The sequence below is a fragment of the Mirounga leonina genome, unplaced genomic scaffold (assembly GCF_011800145.1).
Source record: "Mirounga leonina isolate KUSES-001 unplaced genomic scaffold, KU_Mleo_1.0 Mir_101799, whole genome shotgun sequence".
Lineage (NCBI taxonomy): Eukaryota > Metazoa > Chordata > Mammalia > Carnivora > Phocidae > Mirounga > Mirounga leonina.
The window spans coordinates 4,288,652-4,313,637 of NW_023270210.1; the positions used below are offsets into that span (position 1 = coordinate 4,288,652).

The window sequence follows — 24,986 nt, forward strand, 5'->3', positions numbered from 1 at the left end:
CTTTTTAGCATTATTTCAGCTCCCTTGAAATGAAGAGAGGTGCTAAATCTACTAGACTGAAGAACCTAAAGAAGGACAATCTCAAAAAGTCTCCATTATATTTTCATGAAAAGAAAAATACTACAGGTATCCTTGTCGGTCATCCTCATAATGAACTGGATGGGCCTTCCCTCTGGGAAAGAATACAGATCTGGCTCTGAATGTCCATAATGGGAGAGGGTAGTGTTCAAGGCTCACAGCTCCATTTGCAGCCAATGAGAGAGACCATGGAAGCTAAGCGCCGCCATACTTGTTAGATGCCCAGCTACTAAGTGGCATGATACCTAGCACCTGCTCAAAGCTCATTTCAGACCCGAATATTTCAGAGACAGTCTGACACACAAGCCATCCATCCATCTTAATTCTCCAAGCCCTGTCTATACACTGATAAGCCATCAAAAAGCTAAGTAAACAGACCTCATTTTTCTCGTCCCTCAAAGAAATACCTTTATAAACTACAGGTGAATGTGTGTTCCATCTTTATAGAGGGTCTTAAATGGTACTAAAGAATCTTTGGGTAACACTCTGCCTAAAGAATGGAACCATTATGTTCCTATCTTTTAGAGAGATTTCTCCTTGAATTGAATCCAGGAAGAACATACTGTTTCTGACTTACTGTCAGAAAATGAAAGGGGTGTGCACAACACGTTTCTCATCTCATCAGCATCACTCAGTTGGAAGGCCTAAAAGCCTCCATTCCTCTAGCTACCACACATCTGCCACAGTCCGTTCTAGTTTAGGGCTGTGTGGAGTGACGGGGAGTGAGAAATACCAACTTTCAGATGGGATTACCTCTGGGGTAAAGGGGAGATGGGGTTTCTTCAGCTGGGTGGTGGATCCACAGATGTTTAGGTTATTCTTTATAAACTTCCTATCTTAAATATTTCAAAACAATTTTTCAAATGGGGTGGGGATGGATGGGTGCTCTAGGTGGAAAAAAAAAAAATGGCTTGAAGAAAGGTCCGGAGGAGAAAGCACAGGGCTTCGTTAGGGGTCAGTGAGTAGGGCACCTGAGCCGGAGCGTGGGGTGGGCACACAGGAGAGAGGTGGGAAGGTGCCACGTCCCTAACTTGTGGCTAAGGCATAGGACATGAGGGAGGAAAGGAGCCACGGAGAGTTTCTGAGCACAGGGATGGTGCAACTATAAAGAGGACTTCAGGAGCCAGAGAGAAGGAAGTGGGGAGAGGCTGCAGGCAGGGAAGCCAATATGTGGCCCCTGTGATGGCCCAGGACAAGACCTTGGACTAGGGTGGGGCACATGTGAAGACTGTGGAGAAGGAGGACGGGGCAGGGATCCCAGGCCCCTGGAAGATAAGCAGCACCAGCCCGAGAAGTAAGAACACCAAAAGAAGGGACTGGGAAGGGAGAAAGAGCTGAAGACTCCCACCTTGGCCCACACATCTGGGATGGGAGGCAAAAAGCCCAGGGGTCTTGAGCAGGCAGTAAGAAAGGAGAAAGGGGGGAGGCGCCTGGGTGGTTCAGTAGGTTGAGTGTCAGACTCTTGGTTTCAGCTCAGGTCATGATCTCATGGATTATGGGATCGAGTCCTGCGTCAGGCTCCATGCTATGTGCAGAGTCTTTTTGGGGATTCTCTCCCTCTGTCCCTTCTCTCCCTCCCCCCCACCTGCTCTTGCTCTCAAAAATAAATAAATCTTAAAAAAAAAAATGAGAAAGGGGCCAGAAGAAAGGCAGCCCTTGAAACCCAAGAAAGCCCAGGGGTGACTAGGGGATGGCTCTGTCAGTTGTGGCCAGATGGGGGACAGCGTGTGGAAAGGAGCGCGGCCAGCATGCAGTGTTCTCCTGACAGAAGAGACTGCTGCCGGGGAGCAGAGGAAGCCCTGGGGAGGAGCAGGACTAGAAAGAAGCATGCAGACCCCTGGGAGGTGGAAGGAGGAGCAAGAGACCAATCAGACTGGCGTCTCCACTGAATGGGTTCCCACCGGGGCTCCCAGTGACCTAATGACCACCCTCTGTGGCCTCTGCTCATTCTCTATCCTGCTGAGTCTTGCAGCATTTTGTCCGTGGTCCCCTCCCTTCTTTTCTGAGTCTTTTCTCTTCTACCAACTTCCACCAAAGCCTTTGCTCAGATTTTCTCCTGCTCCCACCGCTCCTGCTTTCTCTTCTCAGTTGGCCCTGGGGCTCCCCCCCACCCCCCCACCCCGGGAGAATGTTCGTGTGGCTCAGCGCGCATCTCCTTGTCACATCTTCTTCTCAGGTAATCGCGTGGATGTATGCGGCTTTCACCAACACTGATGTGCTAACAACTTCACGAGCTTCAGAGTCACGTTTCCAAATGCTTCGGAGACTTCTCCACTCAGTGGCTGTATAGTTATTAAGTCCACATGTTCCGAGAATCCCGAGGGACTCATCTCCGACGTGTTCCTTCTCCCGTGAGGTCCATTTCAAAGGCAAAGGATCACAGGCATCATTCTCAACTCGAGTCCTTCCTCTAACTCCCGCCTCCAAATGGCCACCCCATGCTCCTGAACCTTCTGTGCTCTTCCTCCTGTTGCAAAGACAACTGTGCGAGGCCCTGGCTGCCCACCTGAACAACTAACTTTTCCACTGCTCTCCCCGCCTCCAGTCCCCCTCCCTAATCCATTAGACACACTGCAACTGGACGCCCCTTCCAGAAACCCACATCCAACATGTGGTCCTCCCCATAAGGTGTGCACTGCTGACCCGTGACTTGCGAGACTCTTGGGGCGGACTCTTCTTCCGGCTTCATCTCCTGCCACCCCACTCCCCCTCCACCCTGTGCTCCAGCTCCAACAGACCACTCAGCTGTTGCCACAGTATGTGGTCTTCTCCACATCGTCACACAAGTGCGAGGGAAACGCTCTACCTGATATGCTCCTCCCTCTCTCCCCTCCTGTCCAGGAAATTGTTACCATTCTTCAAGACTCGGTTCAAATATCACCTCCTCTACAAAGCATGCTAGGACCCATCACTCGGCTAATCACCGTCTCCCTCATAACCTCACAATGTTACACAACCACAGCAGGCTTTGTCATAATACACCCCAATTACTCGCCTCTGTGTCGTTCACCAAGCTCAGTGTTAGTTCACCGTGCTGCTTGCTGAAGGTTCCGGAATAAAGTTATGAGCACATGAACGAACAAAGGGTTACTTCGCCTTTCTCACCCACTATAGCAGCTGAACCCAAAGTGTTCCTGGAAAGGAAGCTGAAGCAGTCTTCCCCCTGGTAGTCTACAGATTACAGAATATTACATGCCTAAAGTGCTCCCGCCAAATTCCTGAGCACCCTCAAGGTCAAAAGGGGGCTATGACATTTCCAAACTCCAGAAACACGGTTGGTATTCGAGATGCCACAATTTAGTGAGGTCCGCATGGCAGTCAAAGCACAGCGATGAAGCCTGTCCCCTCCCAAGTTCACTCACAGAACACGTTTTTACTGAGTGCCTACTGTCTACTGGACCCAAAGGACTCCGCATTAGTAAAGGCCAAAGACACATGGCAGCAAAGAAAAAAGACCAGAGTTCCTTCGTTCAGCAGCCCGCCTGAACTTCTTCAATGTGCCAGGCTCTGCCCTCCGCACTGAGGGGACACGGGGGTGGGGGGTGGGGAGACAGACAGACAAGCATCCCTGTCCTCAGACAGCCAAGGAACAAGATGAAGCAGTGACATATATAAAAAAGGAGGCGGAGGCAAGTGCTCAGGAGAAACAAACAAACATGGAAAGGAAAGAGGACGTGTTGGTGGTGGGGGGCGGGCTGCTCACGAGCACTAAGTGCTAACGGAGAGGCGTGGGAAAAGGCTGTGGGGACACGAAGAGGGAGGGGCTCCTTCACGGGAAGCTGGAGGAGGCTCGGAAGAGGGCATGATTGTTGAGGTGGGTTCTGGACAAACAGCATGGGCAGCAGTGGCGGGAGCTGAAGCAAGACAAGTCACAAGGATTTTTATGCCATGTAAAGGACAGTGGATTTTATTCTGTGGGCCACAGGGAGCCAATGAGAGTTTTAGACTGGAGAAGTAAGCTGGCCGGCCTAGTTCTAAGGAGGATCACTCTGGAGGCAGCATGCAGGGCAGAGTAGAGGGGGGATGACCACGCAGGAGGGCCACAGGGACAGTCTAAGGAAACAACCACTGTGCTTCTACTGTCCTGGGGAACGGGGCGGGCAGGAAACCTTGCCCTTGACACCTCAACGAAGTGGGACTGTGGACTCCCGTGTCAGACCGCGCTCCTGCAGCAGTGTTTACCTACCTGAAACCAACAGGTGTCCACTTCAAAATGCCAATAAGAGGATAGCTCTTTGTCAAACACACAGTGTGCAGCAGAATCCACAACTGATACTCTTATTTAGGGCTTTAAGAAACACTATGATGACTATGTTTTGCGGCTTCTGCATAACCACTTACGTGGCTTTCTTTAAAGGATGTTTTCTGCCATTAGCTTCTTGCTTTTATACTTGGACTAAATGTTATAGCCGATTGGTCAAAATGTTTATGTAAAACAGTGGAAGAAGAAACAAGTTAGTAGTCAGTGTCCAATGGGCCTTTTATACACCCATTCGGTGCTAATCCCCACCTTCTACTATGCCATATGAAACCCAACTAAAGCTTGCTAAGTGCTTCCCCAATTAATTCCAAAAGTCCCACGTGCTCATTCCAAGTGGAGAGGAGAAAACAGAGCATGCATAAGTCCACTCTCCAGATCTCCCAAGTACTAACACACCTGCTGTTATTTCTTTCCGGCCTCTTTTCTACAGACAGGTTTTGCTTGGTTTCTGCAGTTGAGATCATACAATCTTGTCATGGCATCAGAGTTTTAAAAATTTCCCCAGTTCATCATCAGTGACAGCACAAAATGGAACCGGGCATGCGTGGCCGGCCAACAAGCCAAGAGTCTCAGAGGAGAAAGGCACCGTAACACTTGCTTTAATTCTCATTTTTGATGACTCTTGCATATATTAGCATAAAATCTCTCAATCTGTCTCAATTTGACCCTTGGGAGCCATACAGAATGAGTCTGATCCCTGCTCCACAGAAGGCACTTCAGACATTCCAAGGTAGCTCTGTCATGCCTCCCTTCCGTCTTCTTTTCTTCAGATGAATCATCAACACTTATTTCAATCATCGCTCATATTGCAGCCCCTTCACAAGCCTGGTTCCCTGTGTCTGAACCCTCGCTGGTTTGCCAATGTCCCTCTTAAAACATGGCACCTGGATTTGAACACGACACTTCAGATGGGACTACAGTCTCATTTTGCTGGCCATTATATTATATTTTGTTAGTTAAGCCTACGGGGATATTAACTTTGTCAGCAGTCATGCCCAATTACTGGATCAAATAAGCTTGAGCCCCTATTAAGACAGACCTGACCTCCTCCATCCTTTGTTGGTACAACAGGTTTGTATAAAGTAAATGTTATCTACATGAAATGTATCATTAGTTTCCCGCCAATATCCTAGTCCATTAAGACAGTTTCAAATCGCAACTGCATCGTCTAGCACATTGGCTACTTCGCAGTCTTTCACATATGGGACATGCATACTTCCTATGGGTTCAACTGCATTGCATTAGACACACTGCAGAGGAGGGGCCCTATACAGCAAGACATTCGTTACCGCCCTTCCTGGTTGGTATCAAGGCTTTAATCCAGTCTGTAACTCCATCTAGATGTACCACCACCATTTGGCCCATGTTTCTTAGTCATATGCCTCAATTTAATCAGGACAAGCTGTCAGTAACACAGTCCTAAGGAAATTATGGGGTAAAAGCAATGACACAAAAGCTACATTCCCCCAACATTCTTTACATCTCCTGTGTATAAACTGCTGTTGGGCTACTCTTCCACATACCCTGGACCTATCCATTCTTCCTTGGCCCCAAATACAGCTGCCCCTTCAGGCTGTCCTGGACAATGGCGACCCACTGCATGCACCGTAGGTCCTTCGGCGACAGCCACGCAGCTCTTCACTCATCCCTTCCCTTCGGGAGCACCTCGTCCCCATCTCATTGTTCCATCAGTGCTACATGCCTTGAAATGCTATGGCACACATTTCACGGCCACGGAATGAAAAGGTAGATTGGCACTAAGCCACACCATTGGCATCCTAGTGCTAAACCGCTGTCTAGTACTTTGTGACTGACCACTTGGAAAGTTCTAGAGCAATGGGCCTTAACAAGGGATTCGCATCAGCATCCTCCTCTGTGAAGTCTTAAAACTTACGACTATACCTGGACCACAGGCCTGGACACTGTGATGCAGGACATCTAGGGCATCTGTAGTGTCTGTTAAGCACCCCAGGTGGTTCTCGTCTGTGCTTCTGGTAAAGAACCACTGTTCTCTACTAATTTCTCCAAACTAGCGAATGGGTCCAGTTACCAACGCCTCCCCTATGTTCTGAGGGCTAAAACTTCTTACTTTTTAAATCCACACTATTCCTACGTACACAGGTGTTAGTGGTAAATGAGCTTTGCATAAGCCAAAAATTAAGAGCCGAGAAGCAAATACATCCCCCATGTTAATCTGATCCACAGGCAACGTTGCCAGGTAGAAGAGACACAGTTTAGCATTATCTTTAACAGTTAGGGTCATCTTTATGGTCTTAGATTCTACTTACCATTTCCAAACTTCTTAAATAAAGACGATAATTTGTGATGTAAACTCTTCCCTTAATGGGGCCATTGAAAGGACATATGTAAATAACTTCTTTGTCTATTAAGATAAAAAAAGTACCCTAAAATAATGGAAATATATACCAAGATACACAACAAATGGCACTCATTTAATATCAACTATGTGGCTAAGAATAACTACAGTAAAAAAAGATCCCTGGAAAGGTTGAAAGGCGGGCACTGGCCGCGTTTCTACATTACCGTGCCGGGTCAAGTGGGGCCACAGGTCACCTCCAGGTACCGGCATTGCTTCCCTGAGCTTGACCAAAATGCTGGCACCACGGAGGGCAAGGTGGTAATAGCTAGAGAGCAGAAGTGAAGGTGGTTGTAAAGGTAACTACGGAGCTACTTCAACTAGAGGACGGCCATTCAGGCAGGACAGTCTCGTGGACTAACTGCCAGATAGGGTTTGAGGTTGGCCAACCTCTGATCATGCAAACATCATGATGTTTTAAATAAACAAACGTCAGTGGTAGAAATATTCCTACAGTCTACTCTTTCTAATAGTCCAGAGAAGAGTTTTTAGCTAGACTCATTTCGATCATTTAAGGGACAGAAAACAGATGGCCAGGAGAATAGTACATCTTTAGTAGACTCAAACATAAGGAGAGACTAAATCAGGAGACTTAATTTATTATCATAAAAAGATCTTTCTGTTATCTTTCAAGGATGTCCTTGAATGTGTTAACGGCTTTTAATTCTTCTTAACAATTTTGAAATCCCTTTCTCCTCGGGTGCTAAACGAAAAATACCCAGTAAGGTGACTTCATGCTAATTCAATACAGGACTCCCTCGGTTAAGCTTCTGATGCTGATGCAGAGCACCAAAATTTCATATATGAAGGCCACCCAAAGTAAGCTATCCTCTTTGCTCTTATCCAGAATTTGGGATGGACACATGCCACTGGTTTTCAAGACTAGCATCGTGTGCAAGTCTGTGGATACGGAAGAGTTTCTCATGGTGCATGGCTAACTAACTCACAAAGGCACCATGTCTTACACCATGTTTTAGCCATTGAAGCTAAACAACCCAGACCTTAGTGAACAAACCAAAAGGTTCCCTGAAACGATGGTAACTGTATCACCACCAAATACATGGTAATCTGAGGCAAGGGTGTCAGCCCTAATATAAAATGTGAATGCCCACAACATCAGCATTTGGCTTAGAAGTTGTCAGATGCTCCTGTATTCTTAAGCCAGAATGACCTGGCCCTTCCAAAGTAGATCCCTTCCTCTTAGAATGAATTTATCATGAAAAAGACAAGTCTACAATCGAAATACTGCATCAATATTACTAACGCCAGTTATCGGACAAACAAAAGCTATCATAAACCAGTATGGTCTCCTATATTTCAAAGAGAAGACTATTTAGACGTTAAGTCTTTAGGTTGATCATTTTAAGGCATACAACCTAGGCTGGAAAACCTTACTATTACTTGGTTCTTAAAACCTCAAACCATGAGAGCTTAGAGCTCCAATAAGGACATTCGAGAGAGAATCCACTTTTTTTTTTTCTCCAAAATAATTCTATCTTGGGTACAGAGGGGAAAATATGACTATCCTGGATAGCATGAAACTCTTCAAAGAACTCTGATCAAGAAACTAATGCAGAGAGTTCTCCTTATGTTAACACTTTTAAACAAAGCTAGCCTATATACCTAAATCTGAGTTCTAAAGAGAAAGAGGGATTGACGCCACCTGACCCTGCTGGGATTCTCATCAAGTAATGCAAATCCTAACTTCACAGGACCCTTACCAGTGATGCGAGTTTCTCCTGGAAGTCGAGGAACAGCCTCACTGAGGTCCCGATTAACTCCATCCCTAGAAGTCTGGAAACGAAACAGGGCATCAGAGGAATAACATTACATTTGCAGATTTTTAAGCAACCTGGAACACAACCAACCAGAAATATACTTTGTAAAGAAAAAAATTAGAGTGATATTTATCGTTACAGAAAAGTGGCACAGAAAAAAACAAACGACCAAAAAATACAACTTAGCTTCAATATTCATTAGCTGTGTTAACTTTTAGTCTGTAAATAACATTAGCACACTTTTCAATATTAATTTTTAAATACCCCTTCCAGGAGCTTTACAGTGAACACTGTTCAGAAAAGTGATAAAAAGTCAATATTAAGCATATTCTATAGACACATGCATACTTTGGCATTTTTTTCCATATTAAATATTTAGTCATCTTATGTTAACAGCAGAAATGAAAAGTTCATTTCAAGGGGGCCTTAACTGAACAACAGTAATTACAGAATCTTCCCATAATGTCAGAATCTTCCCATATGTTACTTCTTAACCTATCAGGTTTCTTATTTTACTGAGATCCTTCCTCGCATAGGTCACTATATAAAGAGGAAAGGGCGGTCAAGCATTTTAACTAGGAGGGCAATCATTTCGTGTGCGAAGTTAGTATATACTTCCCACAGAGGGTTTTTGTGACTATTAAGTGAAACAAAATGCACAAGCACACTTCTGTGAATTATCAAGGCCTATGCAAATGTAAAGTATTATACAATAAGAGAACTGTGAATTGTGTATTTAAGTAAGATATAAGCTGTCAAAGTTGGGTGCTCTGCTGGATTTTTAATGGTTTTATCATTTTTATTCAGGCACAAAATGAAAATTCCTAACCATTTTTCAATCTTTTAGTACTTGTAAGCTAAGCATTTTAACTAGGAGGGCAAGACCAATTGTTGCCAGCCAGAAATGCCTTCCCCCATGGGGAGCAAAACCACACAACTTATATAAATGGTAAGACTGGAAAGAAATCACCAGCATCCTTTAACGCCGCCCCTCACTAACTAAAAACAAGTATAACGAGCAGATGTAATACTCAGTATACCTTTTAAGGGCCACAGTTCGGGGTCAGGAGAAGAAAGTACAATTCAACCACAAAATTAGGGAAACAGATGTTTGATTAACATGGATAACATGGGATTAACATAGGATATACTTTATATTAGAGTCAAGGACTTACAATTAGCTCCATGAAGTAACTCTTGTGTTTAGGAATGATCCTTGTACCATAAGGATACCAAATACAATAAAAACTTATAAAATCTTGGGGATGAAAAAGGTCGTTGTAGACATGACACCCAAAGCAGAAAATATGAAATACAAAAGAATGATAGATGTGATCCCATAAAAAACTTAAACCTCTGTATTTCAAAATCAAAATGCCACAAATATAATTCAAAGGCCAATGATAAGCTAGGAAAAAGACCTGTAATGTATATTATAAAGAGCTGATTATCATAATATGTAAAGAACACTTATGAATCAATAGAAACACACCATAAAGCAAACAGGCAAAGGACACGAACAGCCACTTCAAAAAAGAAATACAAATGGATAATAAACACTATTTTTTAAAAAAAGGTCATCCTCATTAGTACTCAGGGAGCTACAAATTAAAAAACACTAGTTGGCTCCCTTCTGATTGCTTAGGCATCCCTGTACACTGCTGGTGGGAGTGTAAATGAACCTTTCTGGTGGATAATTGGTAAATGTATCCAAGGCTTCAAAGGGCCATGAATAAAGCTTATTTTAAATTCGCCCCTTCCTTTCAATATATGTTTCAAAATCAACCTCTAATTACACAATTTTCTCCTCGATACTTTGAACAACTTTTTCTTGACGCTGTATTCGTTTCGCTCATACAACTATTTTAGCATCATATTAGAAAATAAGGCCAATATTTCGGAAGGTGTGAGAGCCTCTTCAGTGGGCCTTGGCCTTCCAATATCTCCTTCAGAAAGCTTTTAAGGCCCAGAGATTGCCTAGTATCTTAAATATAATGTTTGGCAGCAGTTCACAAAACAAAGGTTCTCAAAAATGAAGTTACGTGAAAGGATTTAGAAATGCAAAACTTACTTAACACATATATGGCATTCTGCCTTTTCTGGAACAAAGTAGGATATTAAAGAAAACCACATATATTGAAGAACGTACATTATGTGAATAATGAAATTAATAATTCAATAAGCCCGAAATGACCACCTAATATGCAAATATGAGAAGAGAAATGCAGAGAAAGGGGTACAAATTAAATCTGAAAACTTACCCTCTTAATAGACTCATTCTCCAAGGAGTGTGAATTATACTTAGAAGTTGGTGCAGAAGCCATACTGGAAACTCTAGCAAAAAAGACAACATTCAATATCAGCAGATTTTGTATGCAATTTCCAACAATGCGGCATCTGAGATTTAAATATTGCAACTGAGAACAAATGGTACTACGCTCGACAGGCCCCATTTCCGTAGTAGTCTCCAGGGGGAACGAGACACACAAGGGACTTACCACAGCACACAGCACAGGTCACGTGAAAGAGCTCCAACAAATGTATAGGGAACTGGGCAAGAACAGAAAAGGGCAGCTAAGTATACTTGGGGGAGCTCAGTGGGAGACGCTACACATACCCCCAGAATGGTTATTCATAGCGTTCAAATTGTCATCTCAAAAAATGCACTGTTTAGTAATTGTGCACCAGTCCTCAAATTTCCACACTTCTTAATTTTTAAAGATAATTTAGAAGCAGCCAAGCAGATTGGTAAAAAGGGTAGACAACTGAACTCACACTCTTTTCGCCTTTAAGAATTCAGTCTTCTCCAAATTGAGGCAATTTAAAGTGGCATGGACTTGATGGAAATCAAATTAGCAAGATTTGATTTGATCAGTATTTTCCAGGGAAAGTTTATACTTCATTTAAATAATGCATATTCATCACAATTCAGGCATAAATGAAAGCATCGTATTCAGAACATACACAATATTTTAATGCAAGGATTTAGACTTGTGAAGACTATTGCAACAACAGAAAACTAAGTGATGCTTTAGTTATTTTATTTCTCAAAGTTAATGACACAAAGAGATCTGTATGAAGTCACTGGGAGGTGAACCACATCAACTAGGTGACTGTGGATATTTATGGGATCTTTTTTGCCAGGCTCATGAAAAAAGCAACCACACAAAATCTGGCATGGCTAATATTAACACACCTTGGCACAAAACCTAGAGATCTGATAGCTGCACAGTGCCAATCACTGTCCATAAGTAAGGCCCAAGAGAGGTGACAAAGATGCACATAAAGGTAACCACCAGGATAATGAGGCAAGGATGGCTACATGAGGACATTCTTACAAGATTAAGACTGCCAGGCTTCCCCCAGCAGAGTTCAGCTCACCAAGGGCAAGGCTGGGCATCCATCTAGGTCATGGCTGCATCCTGGCACACAGCTGGCACTCATAACTATTTGGTCAATGAATGAGTATGTACAAGATACACAATATTGTGAAACGTGACGGGGTGAGCTAGTACCTTGGTTCACCAAATCCTAAAACAATGGACCTAGGGTGCTACCCTGAGGCTTAAAAATTAAAAACCATGGCAAAATAAAATGCTTCTTTATAAACTTAAATCTGCAACTATTAAGAGGTAGCACAATCTAAAATTAGAAATAGCTTTTTAGAAAAATTAATGAATAATTTAAAAATGAGTGAAATTCAGATAAAAGCTTAGAAAAAATAGCTTCAAAAGACCTCTCTAACCTCAAGTTCAAATCCAAGCAAAATAACTCATTATTCTCAGAGACAGCAGAATGGATGAGACAGACTAGTGAGAGCAAGTCAGATGTTTCTGCCCTGAAATTATTCTATGCACTAAACAAGATTATATACTTGAGGGATTTTCTTCAGTAACAGATATAAAATTACTTTTTAATAATCAGATACTGCAGTATTTAAAACATTTTAATAATATAAGTCAATGTTTTCAAATAACATTAAATTACTACTATCAAGTCAATATAAGAAATTCAAAATGCTGGGGTATACAGCCAATTCAGTCTTCACTTTCCTGTTCATGTTTATAAGTCATAAAAGGAAGAGGAGTCTTCCTATATTTTTCAATCCTTGTTTAAAAAAATTTCAATTTAGGGGTACCGGGGTGGCTCAGTCAGTTGAGTGTCCCACTCTTGATTTTGGCTCAGGTCTTGATCTCAGAGTCCTAAGATCGAGCCCTGTGTCAGGCTCCTCACTGAGTGTGGAGTCTGCTTGTCCCTCTCCCTCTCCTCTCCCCTCTCTCTAAGTAAATAAATAAAATCTTTAAAATAAGAAACTTCAATTTAAAATGAACTAAATATAACAGAGGAAAGTCCTCACATCCCCCTTATTTCTAACTACCTAACAAGATATAACTAGCTACACAAGTCACCCTTTTCAAGTGTACAATTTAATGGTTTTTAGTATACCCAGAGTTGTACCCAGCGTTAGAACATTCTCAGCACCCCAGAGAGAAACTCTGTACCCATTAGTCACATATCACTCCCCATTCCTCCTGCCCCTAAGTGACCACAAATCTGCTTTCTATCTCTACAGATTTGCCCATTCTGGACATTTTTTATAAGGAATCACATACAGTTCACCCTTAAACAACAAAGGCTTGAACTGCGTGGGTCTACTTACACATAGATTTTTTTATAGTACTGTAAGTTTATTTTCTCTTATGATCCCCTTAATAACATTTTCTCTAGCTCGCTTTTATTGTAAGAATACAGTATGTAATACAGACAACATAAAAAATATGTGCTAATCAAATGTTTACACACTTATATGTGTATTTTCAACTGCGTGGGGGGCTAATGCCCCTAACTCCTATGTTGTTCAAGGCTCAACTGTAATACGCAGTCTTTGTTCAAGGGTCAACTGTAGTAGGTCTAAAGTCCTGATATTTTAGAGTTGCACCAGAAACTGCTATTATTAAAAGTTGGATCAAGCACAAATCTGAGAAATCCAGGGGTCCAAGTAACATGGGTCAGTTCCATGAGGTTTGCTTTAAAATGTCATAGGTGAACCTTTCTGGTGAATGGTTCCAATTGATCCCTGATGCACAGAAGCTGGAACAGCATGATGATGGAGAGCACAGATGTTAGAGCCAACTCCATTCAAATCCTGACTCTGCAACTCACTATTTGACCTTGGGCGGGTGATTCAACCTTCCCACTATTCTGGCCTTCGGCTGCTACGATCTCGGTGTTTTTGCAGCACAGATGGGCAAAATGAATAAATACATGGGACAGGCTCAGAACAGGGTTCTGGTATATACATTAACAAATTATTAGCATTTTTTTTCAATTATGAAAGGATACTTATTGAATGCTGACACTAACAAATTATTCTACAAATTAGTCTTGACCCTATAAATACTAGCTAGAAAGTTAACTAGCACAGGGATAGTGCATGGCCAGCAGTGACCTAGTTATAAAGCTTCTCTTTAAAAAGTACATGAAAATACCCTTTTGGTTACATTTTGCCCAGGACCCCTAAAGATTGAGTTTTCATCCTTTTTATCTAAAAAAACATTGAATTTGGGCTACCCTGGCTTTAAAGTGAAATTGAAACTTAATTCCTGTATCTATTTCTATCTATCCACACACACACACATACACACACACACACACACACTGTAGGAATCTAACAAAAGGTAGATATCTCTCATTTTTGATCCTGAAAAAAAAACTTTTGTCATGCTTTCAACCCAATCCTCTCTCTGTGACAGAGAAGATGACCAGAAGAGCCCAGAGGATGTGTGAAAAGGACTGGTGCAAGTTAATGGCAGGTCAGCTCTAGCCTAGGCCTCTCTCTGCACTAACACTGGAGTGTCCTTTCCACCCAGGGAAAAATGCTTCCAAGTGTCTCTATTTTGAAGAAACCACGTTGGATGTGACTGGTGCCAATCCCAGCAGAAATGGAGTTTTAGACTAAGAAGTAGTTAGGAAAACTCAACTCATCTAGGCAAACAATCATTGGGGGCCCCAAACTCCTTCAAATAAAGCTACATAAAGGTGGCATTATTTAATAAATCAAATGTGAAAGTCACAAGATGGTCTTAATTGGATCTCTCTTTACATTCAAGACAACGAAACTCAAAGGTCTCATGGTGTCACTCTCTTTGCCCCTCCTACACTGTCCTCCTCAACTCTCTTCCCCATCTCCGTCTATCTCCCACCCTCCACCCTTCTTTCTCTGCCTCTCTCTGTCCATCTCTTCTCCCTAGCACCTGCCACCTTTCAGATAATCCGCTGTTACTGTCTGCCTCCCCCCAGCAGAATACAAGCCTCCAGCAGAAGGGGATTCTGGTCTGTTGTACTTACCGCTGCAGTTACAGCGTCTTTGACGGTGCCTGGCACTCAGCAGGTACTCAGTAAGTGCTGGTTAAATGAATAAATGGACTGGGCAATAAAGAGCTGGCCCAAGACCTGAACCGTTGTTCACCCAACATTTCATTTAAGCCAGAAGTTCATGCAAGCTTAAGAAAACGGTAGAACAAATCCTTGGCCAATCCAGATGCTCAAGGCAGGATGGCTCTGGGTAGCAGAGTGGCAGCATTAACTTATGCTGCTTTGAAGCAATTTGCACCACCAAGAACTGGAGCGCTGCTGGCCTCCACTATAGACTTTTCCCCTGAAAGAGACCTTCCAAATTCAGGTGGGGAAACCTCTTCCCCCATACCCTGCTTCCAGACTAAGAACCTGTTCCCCTCTCTGTTGCATATGAAAAGCAGAATTCCACAAAACACCTGCAGCAGACATAACTATAAACACTTTCAAAGGTGGGCCATCTTTGCCCTTATTATATAAATCTAAAGGCAGTAGAATTAGAAAACAGTTTTGACCTCCACCCCATAGGGCCTTTGTAAGCAAAATCTAAACTCCAAGGGAAGCTCTAGTTCCCATGGTCACCTGACTGGAGATCAATGGCCCTCCATCAGTGGTCTAGGAACTTTCCATGTACAAACAGTGATAAAAGGTATGCAGGCCTTCTGTTTGGATTTTACTCAGTGTGCTTTCTTACTCTGTGTTGACGTGTAAATGAAGTTTAAAGATAGTTTTTCTCTGGAGGCTCCCTTGAAAGCTGTGGAAAGCTACCCAGTCTGAAAACCCACTTCTAAAGCCTGCCAGTGAGCAAGAAGTTGTGCGTAAGCAGCCTCTGGGTCCAGAATTACAAATCTTTCTGAAGGCGCTCTCTTTACTTGGAAGTCTGTTTTGAAGAAAAAAAAAAAAAAGCCACATACTTAGGACAGTGCTGCTTAATACCACTAGACCCAATGCTCCCTTTGTTATTAAAGCAAATTCCCGTAAAGCCCCCTTTGCTAGCCTGAAATGAAAATCATAGATATTATCAACCTAAACACAATTTCAACAAATAATCAATATAGTGCCTAAATTCTAGTATAAAGGAGAAACAAAGGGACAGTGATTTAAATCATTTAAATAAAATAAATAATGCATTTTTCTTTTTAAAAATTTTATTTTACTTTAAGATTTATTTATTTATTTGAGAGAGAGAGAGGGCATTGCACGCAAGAAGGGGGAACGGCAAAGAGAGACAAGCAGACTCAGGGCTCGATCCCAGGACCTTGAGACCATGACCTGAGCCAAAACCAAGAGTCGGAAGCTCAACCAACTGAGCCACCCAGTCGCCCCTAAAAAATTTGTTTAAATAATGTATTTTTCAATATATTACACTAAAAATAAAAGCACCCCCCCATTTCCAATTTGGCCTCTAGGGGGAGTGTCGCCCCCAATGAGAAGTACTCAAGAATTCCCTTATGTACCTGGAGTGCCTGTATACACAGAACTTACTAAATTAACTTATTCTGATTTTTGCATTAAAGTTGCTTTGACTACAGACCACCTAGGAGGCAAGAAAATGAAAAGGATGCCTTGAGAAACCACTCTGCACAAAAGGGAAATGTTCCTATCCCAGCCATTTTGAGACCAGGTACACTATCAAGTTCCATATGTGCTCGACCCACATGAAAACAAACGATGCTCTGTAAAACTACAAGTTTATTTCATTTTTATACATCTTCCTTCACACAGGGGTTGGCAAACTTTTTCTGTAAAGGGACAGACAGTAAATATTTTAGGCTTTGTGGGCCATCTGGACTCTGTTACAGCTCCTAAACTCTGTGTTGTAGCATTAAAACAGCAAAAGGCAGGGTCGCCTCACTGGCTCAGTCCGTAGGGCATGTGACTCTTGATCTTGGAGGCATGAGTTCAAGCCCCACGTTGGGCGCTAAGCTTACTAAAGAAATAAATAAATAAAACAGTAAAAGGCAATAGGGAAATGAAGGGGTGTGCCTGTATTCCAGTAAAATTTTATTTACAAAGACAGGTTGTCACCCTCTGCCTTAAACGATTAAAATAAATGATTTCCAAATGAACTTTCTTTGCCCAAAGTAAGTAACAATCGTGCCCTTTTAAACTAAAATATAAGCTATTAGCCACCCCCCATTCGTAGCTTATACCTTATAAAAATGCACTATGATCAGCTGCAAAACCGTGTGATAGGGTTGAAAAAAGAAAGGGATTCTGTATTCAGACCAGTTTGTGTTTCAAATCCCAACGCTGCGGCTTGATTAATAATAGTTATGCCCCGTTAGACAAACTACAGTTCCTGGTCCGTGAAATGCACATGATACTACCACAGCAGAGGGCAAGTCTCCTCCTCCTACGAGAGATGTCTGATGAACTCTAAGTCATTCCTCCAACTGGTGCTAATACACTTCGCTGGATTTTCCATAAAATACATGATGTCTAACACTGCCTAACCATCCTGCACACACACTTTCTAAGATGATCCACCTGATCTTGGCGAGGCTCTGAATAGCTTTAAAGTAGTTTGTCCTTAAAGCATGCCGACTTCCATGAAAAAAATAGAAAAACAGAACACTTGACTCCTCACCCAGGGACACTTTCCACGGGATCCCTAACATGAGGACCTCACCTCATTACCTTCTATTTTGGCTCAAGGATCTAGAAATATGCTAGAGGTTTCTCAGAGTAAATCTCTGTTTATCCCACAACAGTTATTGTTCAAATAGACACATGCCACACATATGCATCACAGCTCCTCAATTTGTCTCAGCCACATCAAATCTCAGGGCTAAAGGGGTTTCATTTTGATGATTCTTCTTTGGAAATTACAAAATGTTAAAAAGTATTTCATTTAGAAACTCTTTGTATCAGTTTGATATTTACTATTCATTTTATTTTTTAAAGATTTGAGAGAGAGAGAGCAATAGAGCATGAGCAGGGAGAAGGGCAGAGGGGCAGAGGGCAGGAAGAACAAGCAGCCTCCAGCACTGAGCCCGAAATGGTGCTAGATCTCACAACCCTGAGATCATGACCTGAGTCAAAATCAGGAGTCCGACACTTAACCACTTAACCGACTGAGCCACCCAGGCGCCCCTACTATTCATTTTAAGAACACAATACACTTATTTCTACTTCTTTAAATGCTGCAAAGACCTTTGGCTAAAAGCAATACAATTCAGATCCAGTGTAGAATGCTTTTTGAATCATTTTTTCCAGTGGTTAGTGGTGGATTTGAACTGATCCACTCTACTTGGTTTCCCTCATGACAAATGGCACATCTTCAAGACAGCTGATTGGCTTCAGCAGCATGAGCGGTGGCCATGGAACAAGGTAACTTTCAAAATGCTTCCTGAATTGAAATGGTATGCTATATAAACTCTTAGAAAAATCAACTACCATCAGGTTCACTTTTTTTAATGTAAAAAGGCTACCTAGTAATATCACATACACTTAAACAAATCATTGAATCCACCAGTGGATTTTGTAACTGTCAAATACCTGCCAGTAAACAAAGTTTTAAAATAGGAACAAGATCAAGTTCCCCATCCACCTGCCAATTTCAAAACTCATGAACCCAGCTAATGTACTCCATGATAAAACTGCATTTTGTTGAACTATTTTTCCCTATGAGAAACTACTGCAAAAAGTCCACTTTAAATTTGTAAGTGAAAAGTACCTTCTTAAGCAAAAGTTAAGACCGTAATTGTCGAAGGTAAAAGTAAACATATGGAAACAGTCACAACTACAGTAATAATGAAGGTGCCCGTCCAGAGCATCTCCTTACTCTCCAAGGACCTTCTCAGACTGGCGTTCCTGACAAAGATTCCTCCAACTAGAATCAGTGGTGAAGAGGGAGGGATGGAAAGAACTAAAGAGCAGATGTGCAGTTTCCAGAAAAATAGGGAGAGGATGAAAGGCCGGAGATGATAACCTTCCACTCAGACCAATTCCTCCAGGCACTTTTACTGGAGGTGGCGCAGGAGCCTTGTTGGCCCTGGCTCCTTATTTCCCTGCTTCAAGATACAGGAAGCTTTACCTGACTTCCCCATGGGCATGCGTGCGTGCACACGCGCGTGCGCGCACACACACACCTTGCTTCTCCGTACATTGTACAGATTTCTAATATTTCACTTCTCAGGCTGTACTGTACTTATCCATTGACACTTTGTGCTGTTCGATCTGCGCTTCCTCGGGGCCAGGGCTATTTCACCTTGTGGCTCCAGCACGCAACAGCCTGGGCACTCAGTCTATGAATCAATGAATATAGTATTACCTTCACAAACTTTCATTACTTTGGAGACATTAGTCTTCAGCTATTAAAGGTACCCCACCCTCCCTCCTTAGGGCTGATTTTTGTGTTTATCACTCCTTTGCATATCTGTGTCATTTTTCATAAATATAAATATCCCTAAGTGATGTTGCTTTTGTGCGGTTTTGGCCTTTTATACATAAATGGAATCACGCCATATTCTTCTGCCCATTGTTTTGCTCACACAGCATGGTTGGGAGAGCCATATACGTAGACGTGCGGAGCTGTGTTCCACACATTTTCACTGCTGCATAGAAGTCTGTTGTTCCACACCACGGCTTCCGAACTGGGTCCAGGTTTTGCTATTACAAACTGTTCTGCTACAAACATAAATGTCTCCCACTTCTGGCACAGTTGTAGGAGAACTGCAATGGTATTTTTGTGTCAGATTTCCCAATACCTTTGTCTGATTTGCTGTAAATATATTTTTTAATTATATGGAGAAGATGGATAATGGATGAAAATATAGGCAAACCAACCACTGGAGATGAAATCTCAGGGTTATCGACGCTCTAATTCAAGCAGCAAGGGGGAAAAAGGCAAAATAATGGATGGCAATCTCTGAGTTTCCTGAGGCTACTCTAACAAAGTACCACAAACCAGAGAGCTTACAAGAGAAATTTCTTCTCTCAAGTTCCAGAGGCTATGAGTCTGAAATCAAGGTATCGTATCTGCCGGGCTATGCTCCTCTGAAGGCACTCAGGGAGGATCCTTCCTTGCTTCTTCCGAGCTTCTGGTGGTGGCCGGAAGTCCCTGGCATTCCTTGGCCTGTAGCTGCATCACTCCGATCTCTGTCACACAGAGTTGTCCCCATATGTCTGTGTCTTCACATGGTCTTCTTCTCTCTTATAAGGACGATGGTCATATTGGATTAAGGGCCCACCCGACTCCAGTATGATCTCAACTAGTTATATCTACAATGACCCTATTTCAAAGTAAGGTCCCACTATGAGGTGCTGGGGGCTAGGCCTAGCAACATATCTTTTTGGGGAATGCAATCCAACGCATAACAGGCAAGAGATTAGCTGCAGAAATTAACAATCTACAGAATGGTCATGTCAACATATGGTTACATTCAGAATAATTTAGTCTGTCAAACCATCTATAAGGATTCACTAAATACCTATTAAATTAACCAGCACTAAAATATTCATATAGCTTCTGAGAAGAAATAATGAAATGACACCAGGCTAACTATTTCTGAGGCACTTCTTGCTCAGCATATGTAATTATTTCCAAAGAGGTCCAAAATCAGTTAATAAATATATACTGGGCAACTACTCTGGACCACAGTAGGAAGTTCTAAAAAAAACCTGAGATCTATCTTCAAGGAGCTAGCAACTGAGTTGGGGAGATGAATAAATATAAGTGAAACAGCAATGAAGATAATGAATAGATAGAAATTAAATAGTAATAAAGCCAAACATACAGGTTAAAAATCAAAATAGAACATCTGCTCGTGGATAATGATCATGGCTTTCATTTACTGACCCCCTACTATGTGCCAGGCATTGTTCTAAGCATAGATGAACTCATTCGATCCCCCCACCCAACAACCTTATAACCCTACTATTACTATCTTCATATCAAAACACACAACCCCAGGGAATAGGAAGGTTAAAGAATGTGTCCGCTAAGAACTGTCAAAGCTAGAATTCAAACCCAGTCAGTCTGACCCTCTTGCCCACTAACAGATATTTGTGGCTCTGGTTCTCTGGTAGACAGTCAAATGAGGAATGCTTCATGCTTTCACAGCTGAATACAAAAGGTTTTTTTGGGAATGCCATCTCTACGTGATAAAATTGGATGGTCACAAACAGGAACTCTAGCCTCCATTTAACAGACGAGTAAACAAATAGGGCCTCTTCTCCCCACATCCATGTTTCGGAGGCACTGAACCAGTACCTTCTTTCTTGTTTGCCCACCGCGATATTACTTTGTATCATGGAAGAGTGTTTTCCAAGTATATCAAAAAGATGGAAAAACTTCATTATTAGTGGACAAAAATCAAATACAGACCCCATGAGGTACAACTGTGATGTAAGGGGGCCTTTGTTAAAATGCCTAGCAGAGCATATGGAGCCGGGGTTCTTCAAAGCAGGCCCTTTTGGTCATGTGCACTTATTCCAGTAACACCGCTACTATTCAAAGTAATTTTTAAAAGATTTTATTTATTTATTTGAGAGAGCACATGCGAGAGAGCATGAGTGGGGGGGGAGGACAGAGGGAGAGGGAGAAGCAGGCTCCCTGCCGAGCGGGGGCGCCGATGTGGGACTCGACGCAGGACTGGATCCCAGGACCCCGAGATCATGACCTGAGCCAAAGGCAGACGCTTAACTGGCTGAGCCACCCAGGCGCCCCATCACCATTCAAAGTATTCTTCCAGTTCTTCTCTTGAAACTGCCTTTAGAGTTTAGAGCTACATAAGACATCATCTCATGAATTTTATCACATCTCAGTTTTTCAATGAAAAATAATGCTTCCCACTGCATGGGTGCCCAGTCTATTTAACAGAGGAGCCTCATTTCGGCCTGAAGCCAAATGCCCAGTCCTCACCCAAAGATTTGACACCACTGAGGATATTTTTTAAAAGGTGCCTGAAGGCAATTCCAAAGAGTTCCAGAAACGGGCTGGATAGTTTTATAGAGTTTCCTGTCCCTTCTCTACATGGGCCAGAAGGAAAAAGCAGCAGGTGAGGTTTTTGAATGTGGCCAACTGCTGCAAACGCTGGGCATGATACATCTTTATTAGTCCTAATTTACAAGAGCAGGTTGACCTTGAAGGTTAGCAGAAATCAGCAACAGGACTACCTAGCCTGCTGAATAAGCAATTTGCCATAATAGTTAAGAGAAGTGTGCAAAGGGATCTCTAAAGATTGGCTTCATTAGATGCCTTGGAGATTCAGAAAGAGAACGACATGCAGTGACCCAGAGTAGGGCAATCAGTCATAAATACAGTGGTCAATCACCCAAGCCATACAAGAAGGTGAAGGACCGAACACATGAACACACACACACACACACACACACACACACACTTCTGAAGCTTGGCACTATTAGCAGGGAGAAGGTTTTCATAGATGTGAGAAAATAATCTAAGGAAAAAGGCAGAAATAAAAAAGGCAAGGAGATGAAGAGGAACCAAACCGGGTGTCAGAAGATGAAGAATTGCCAGTACCATAACAATGACATATACGCATCTGACAGAGAATTTCCTCGGCTTTTGAAGGAGCAATATATGCTGCTCCATAGAAGAATAGAAAAAAAAATTCCCATGCTCCAGATGGAAATTCTGTTAGCAACAGGAGGAAAAGCTGGATAGTGGTGGTTGGTAAGGGATAGTAATGTGGTGATTATGTCAAGTCGACAAGGCTATTCATGATGTATACTATCTTCCTAAAGATTGTATCTGAGACATGGCTTCTACAAACATAATTCAACATCTAATCATGATTTAAAAAAAAAAAAACCCTCAGCAAACTAGGAATAGTCAAGAGCACCTATGAAAAACCTATAGCTAATATCATACTTAATGATGAAAGATGGAATGCTTTCCCACAAAGTGTGGGAACAAGGCAAGGGTGGTTGCTCTTATTGCTTGCATTCCATAGCTCTTAGAGATCCTAGCAAGTTTAATAAGGTAAAAGAAATGAAAGTCGTAACATATTGGAAGTAAAATTGTATTCGCAGACAACATGGTCATGTATGCAAAAAATCCCAAGAATACTGTAGAAGAACTACCAGAACCAGTAAGTAAATTTAGGAAGGTTGCAGATATGCAGGTCAACATAAAAAACCCATGATATTTGTATTGCTAGCAATGAACAAACGAACATGAAAGTGTAAAAAAAATCACCCGCATAATATAAAAAAATGAAATCTTTAGGGATACATTTAACAAAATGTATACAAGAACCATGCATGGAAAACTATAAAACACTGCTGAGAGAAATTAAAGAAGACCTAAGTACATGGAAATACATATCCCGCTCAAGGATCAGAAGACTCAACATTGGTATGATGTCAATATTGATCTAGAGATTCGATGCCATCCCTGTGAAATCCCAATGGGCTTTGTTGCAGAAATTGACAAGACAATTCTGAAATTTATATGGAAAGGCAAAGGACCAAGAATAGCCGAAACAACCTTGAAGGGGAAAAAAAAAAGTTGGAGTACTTTCACTATCCAATTTCCAGACTTACTAAAAATGCCTCAGTAATCAAGACTGTGTGATACTGGCAGGACTAGTTAGCCTGCCCAGCAGGCAGCTTGCCATAATAAAAAACTGTCCAAAGGAATTGCCAAAGACTGGCTTCAGGATGAGACCCATCTTTTGGAGGTCCTAGCAACAGCCAACTGATTTCCAACAAAGGTACCAAGGTAATTCAGTGGGAAAAGGATAGTCTTTTCCACCAATGATGCTGGAGCAATTTGATATCCATATAAAAAATAAGTGAATATTGAACCTTACTTCATACAATATACAAAATCAAGTTGAAATGAAGCATCGAAGTATTAGTTTTAGGGGCACCTGGGTGGCTCAGCCAGTTAAGCATCTGACTCTTGATTTTGGCTCAGGTCATGATCTCAGGGTTGTGAGATGGAGACCCATGTCAGACTCCACACTCAACCTGCAGTCTACTTGGGATTCTCTCCCTCCACCTCCCTCTGCCCCTCCCCCTCCACTGCTTGCACGCGCTCGCTCTCTCTCAAATAAATAAATCTTTTTAAAAAAGTATTTGTTTTATATTACTGCATAACAAACTTAGTAGCTGTAAACAACATACATTAATCATCGTGCAGTTTCTGTGGGTCATGGGTCAGGAGTTGGCACAGCTTAGCTGGATCCTCTCCTCAAGGTCTCACAAGGCTGTAAACTCAAGGGAAGGGGACTATACAGGGTATGAACCTGTGGGGGGGGGTGGGGAAGACATAAGAGATCTAAACATAAATAAGTACTAAAACTACAAAAGTCCTAGAGGGAGACACAAGGGAAAATCTTTATGAACTTAGGTTAGGCTAAGATTTCTTAGAACACAAAAAGCATAAACCTGAAGAGGAAAAAAATGATAAACCTGACATCATCAAAATTAAAAACCTTGCTCTTTTTCAAAGGCACAATTAAGAAAGTGAAAGGGTAAGCTGTAGTCTGTATTTGCCAATCATAGATCTCATAAAGGTGTTATAATCAAAATATATAAAGAACTCTTAAAATTTAATAAGACAGGCAATCCAATAAGAAACAGGCAAAAGATTTGAACAAACACTTCACCAAAGATGTACAAATGGCTAATGAGCCCGTGACGACATACTCATTGCCCATCATTAGTTATTGGGAACGTGCAAATTAAAATCACAGTGAGCTACCATTACCCACCCACTAGAATGGCTACAATTTAACCAGACAGACAATAACAAGAGTTGAGGATATGGGCCCAAGCAGAACTCTCATACTTTACTTTGCAAATTGGCACAAGCGCTTTGGAAAATACTTTGACAGTTTCTTGTAAAGTTAAACATACAGTAAGCATACCGCCCAGCGATGCCCCACCTAAGTATTTACACAAATGAAAACACAAGTCCACACAAAGACTCGTAAGCAAATGTTCATAGCAGCTTTATTCACCATGGCCAAAAACTCAGTCAACTCAAATGTTCATCAACTAGTGAATAAACAAATAACTGTGGAACACTGCTCAACAACAGAAAGTCACCAACTGTGGATCTGTGAGTCAACATGGATGAATTTGAAAAGCATTATGCTAAGTGAAAGAAGCCAACCACAAAACACTATATAAACCTACCCTCAACACATCCCAAAGACCT

At 42.1% G+C, this 24,986-nt stretch overlaps 1 protein-coding gene across 3 annotated transcripts in view; it reads right to left on the reverse strand.

The window, feature by feature from the left end:
• MTM1 (myotubularin 1) overlaps positions 1-24,986 on the reverse strand; it is a 94,775-nt gene that overhangs the window by 60,488 nt on the left and 9,301 nt on the right. The window contains exons 1-4 of one of the 3 annotated variants that reach the window (XM_035011960.1): positions 10,993-11,009; positions 10,756-10,828; positions 8,438-8,510; positions 6,628-6,722 (exon numbers count right to left, since the gene is read on the reverse strand). In XM_035011960.1, coding sequence (XP_034867851.1) covers positions 6,628-6,722; positions 8,438-8,510; positions 10,756-10,818 — 231 coding nt within the window. In that variant the 5' untranslated portion in view covers positions 10,819-10,828; positions 10,993-11,009. Of the gene's footprint in view, positions 1-6,627; positions 6,723-8,437; positions 8,511-10,755; positions 11,265-24,986 lie in introns of those variants that run through there. The other 2 variants (XM_035011952.1, XM_035011941.1) reach the window with 2 other exon arrangements.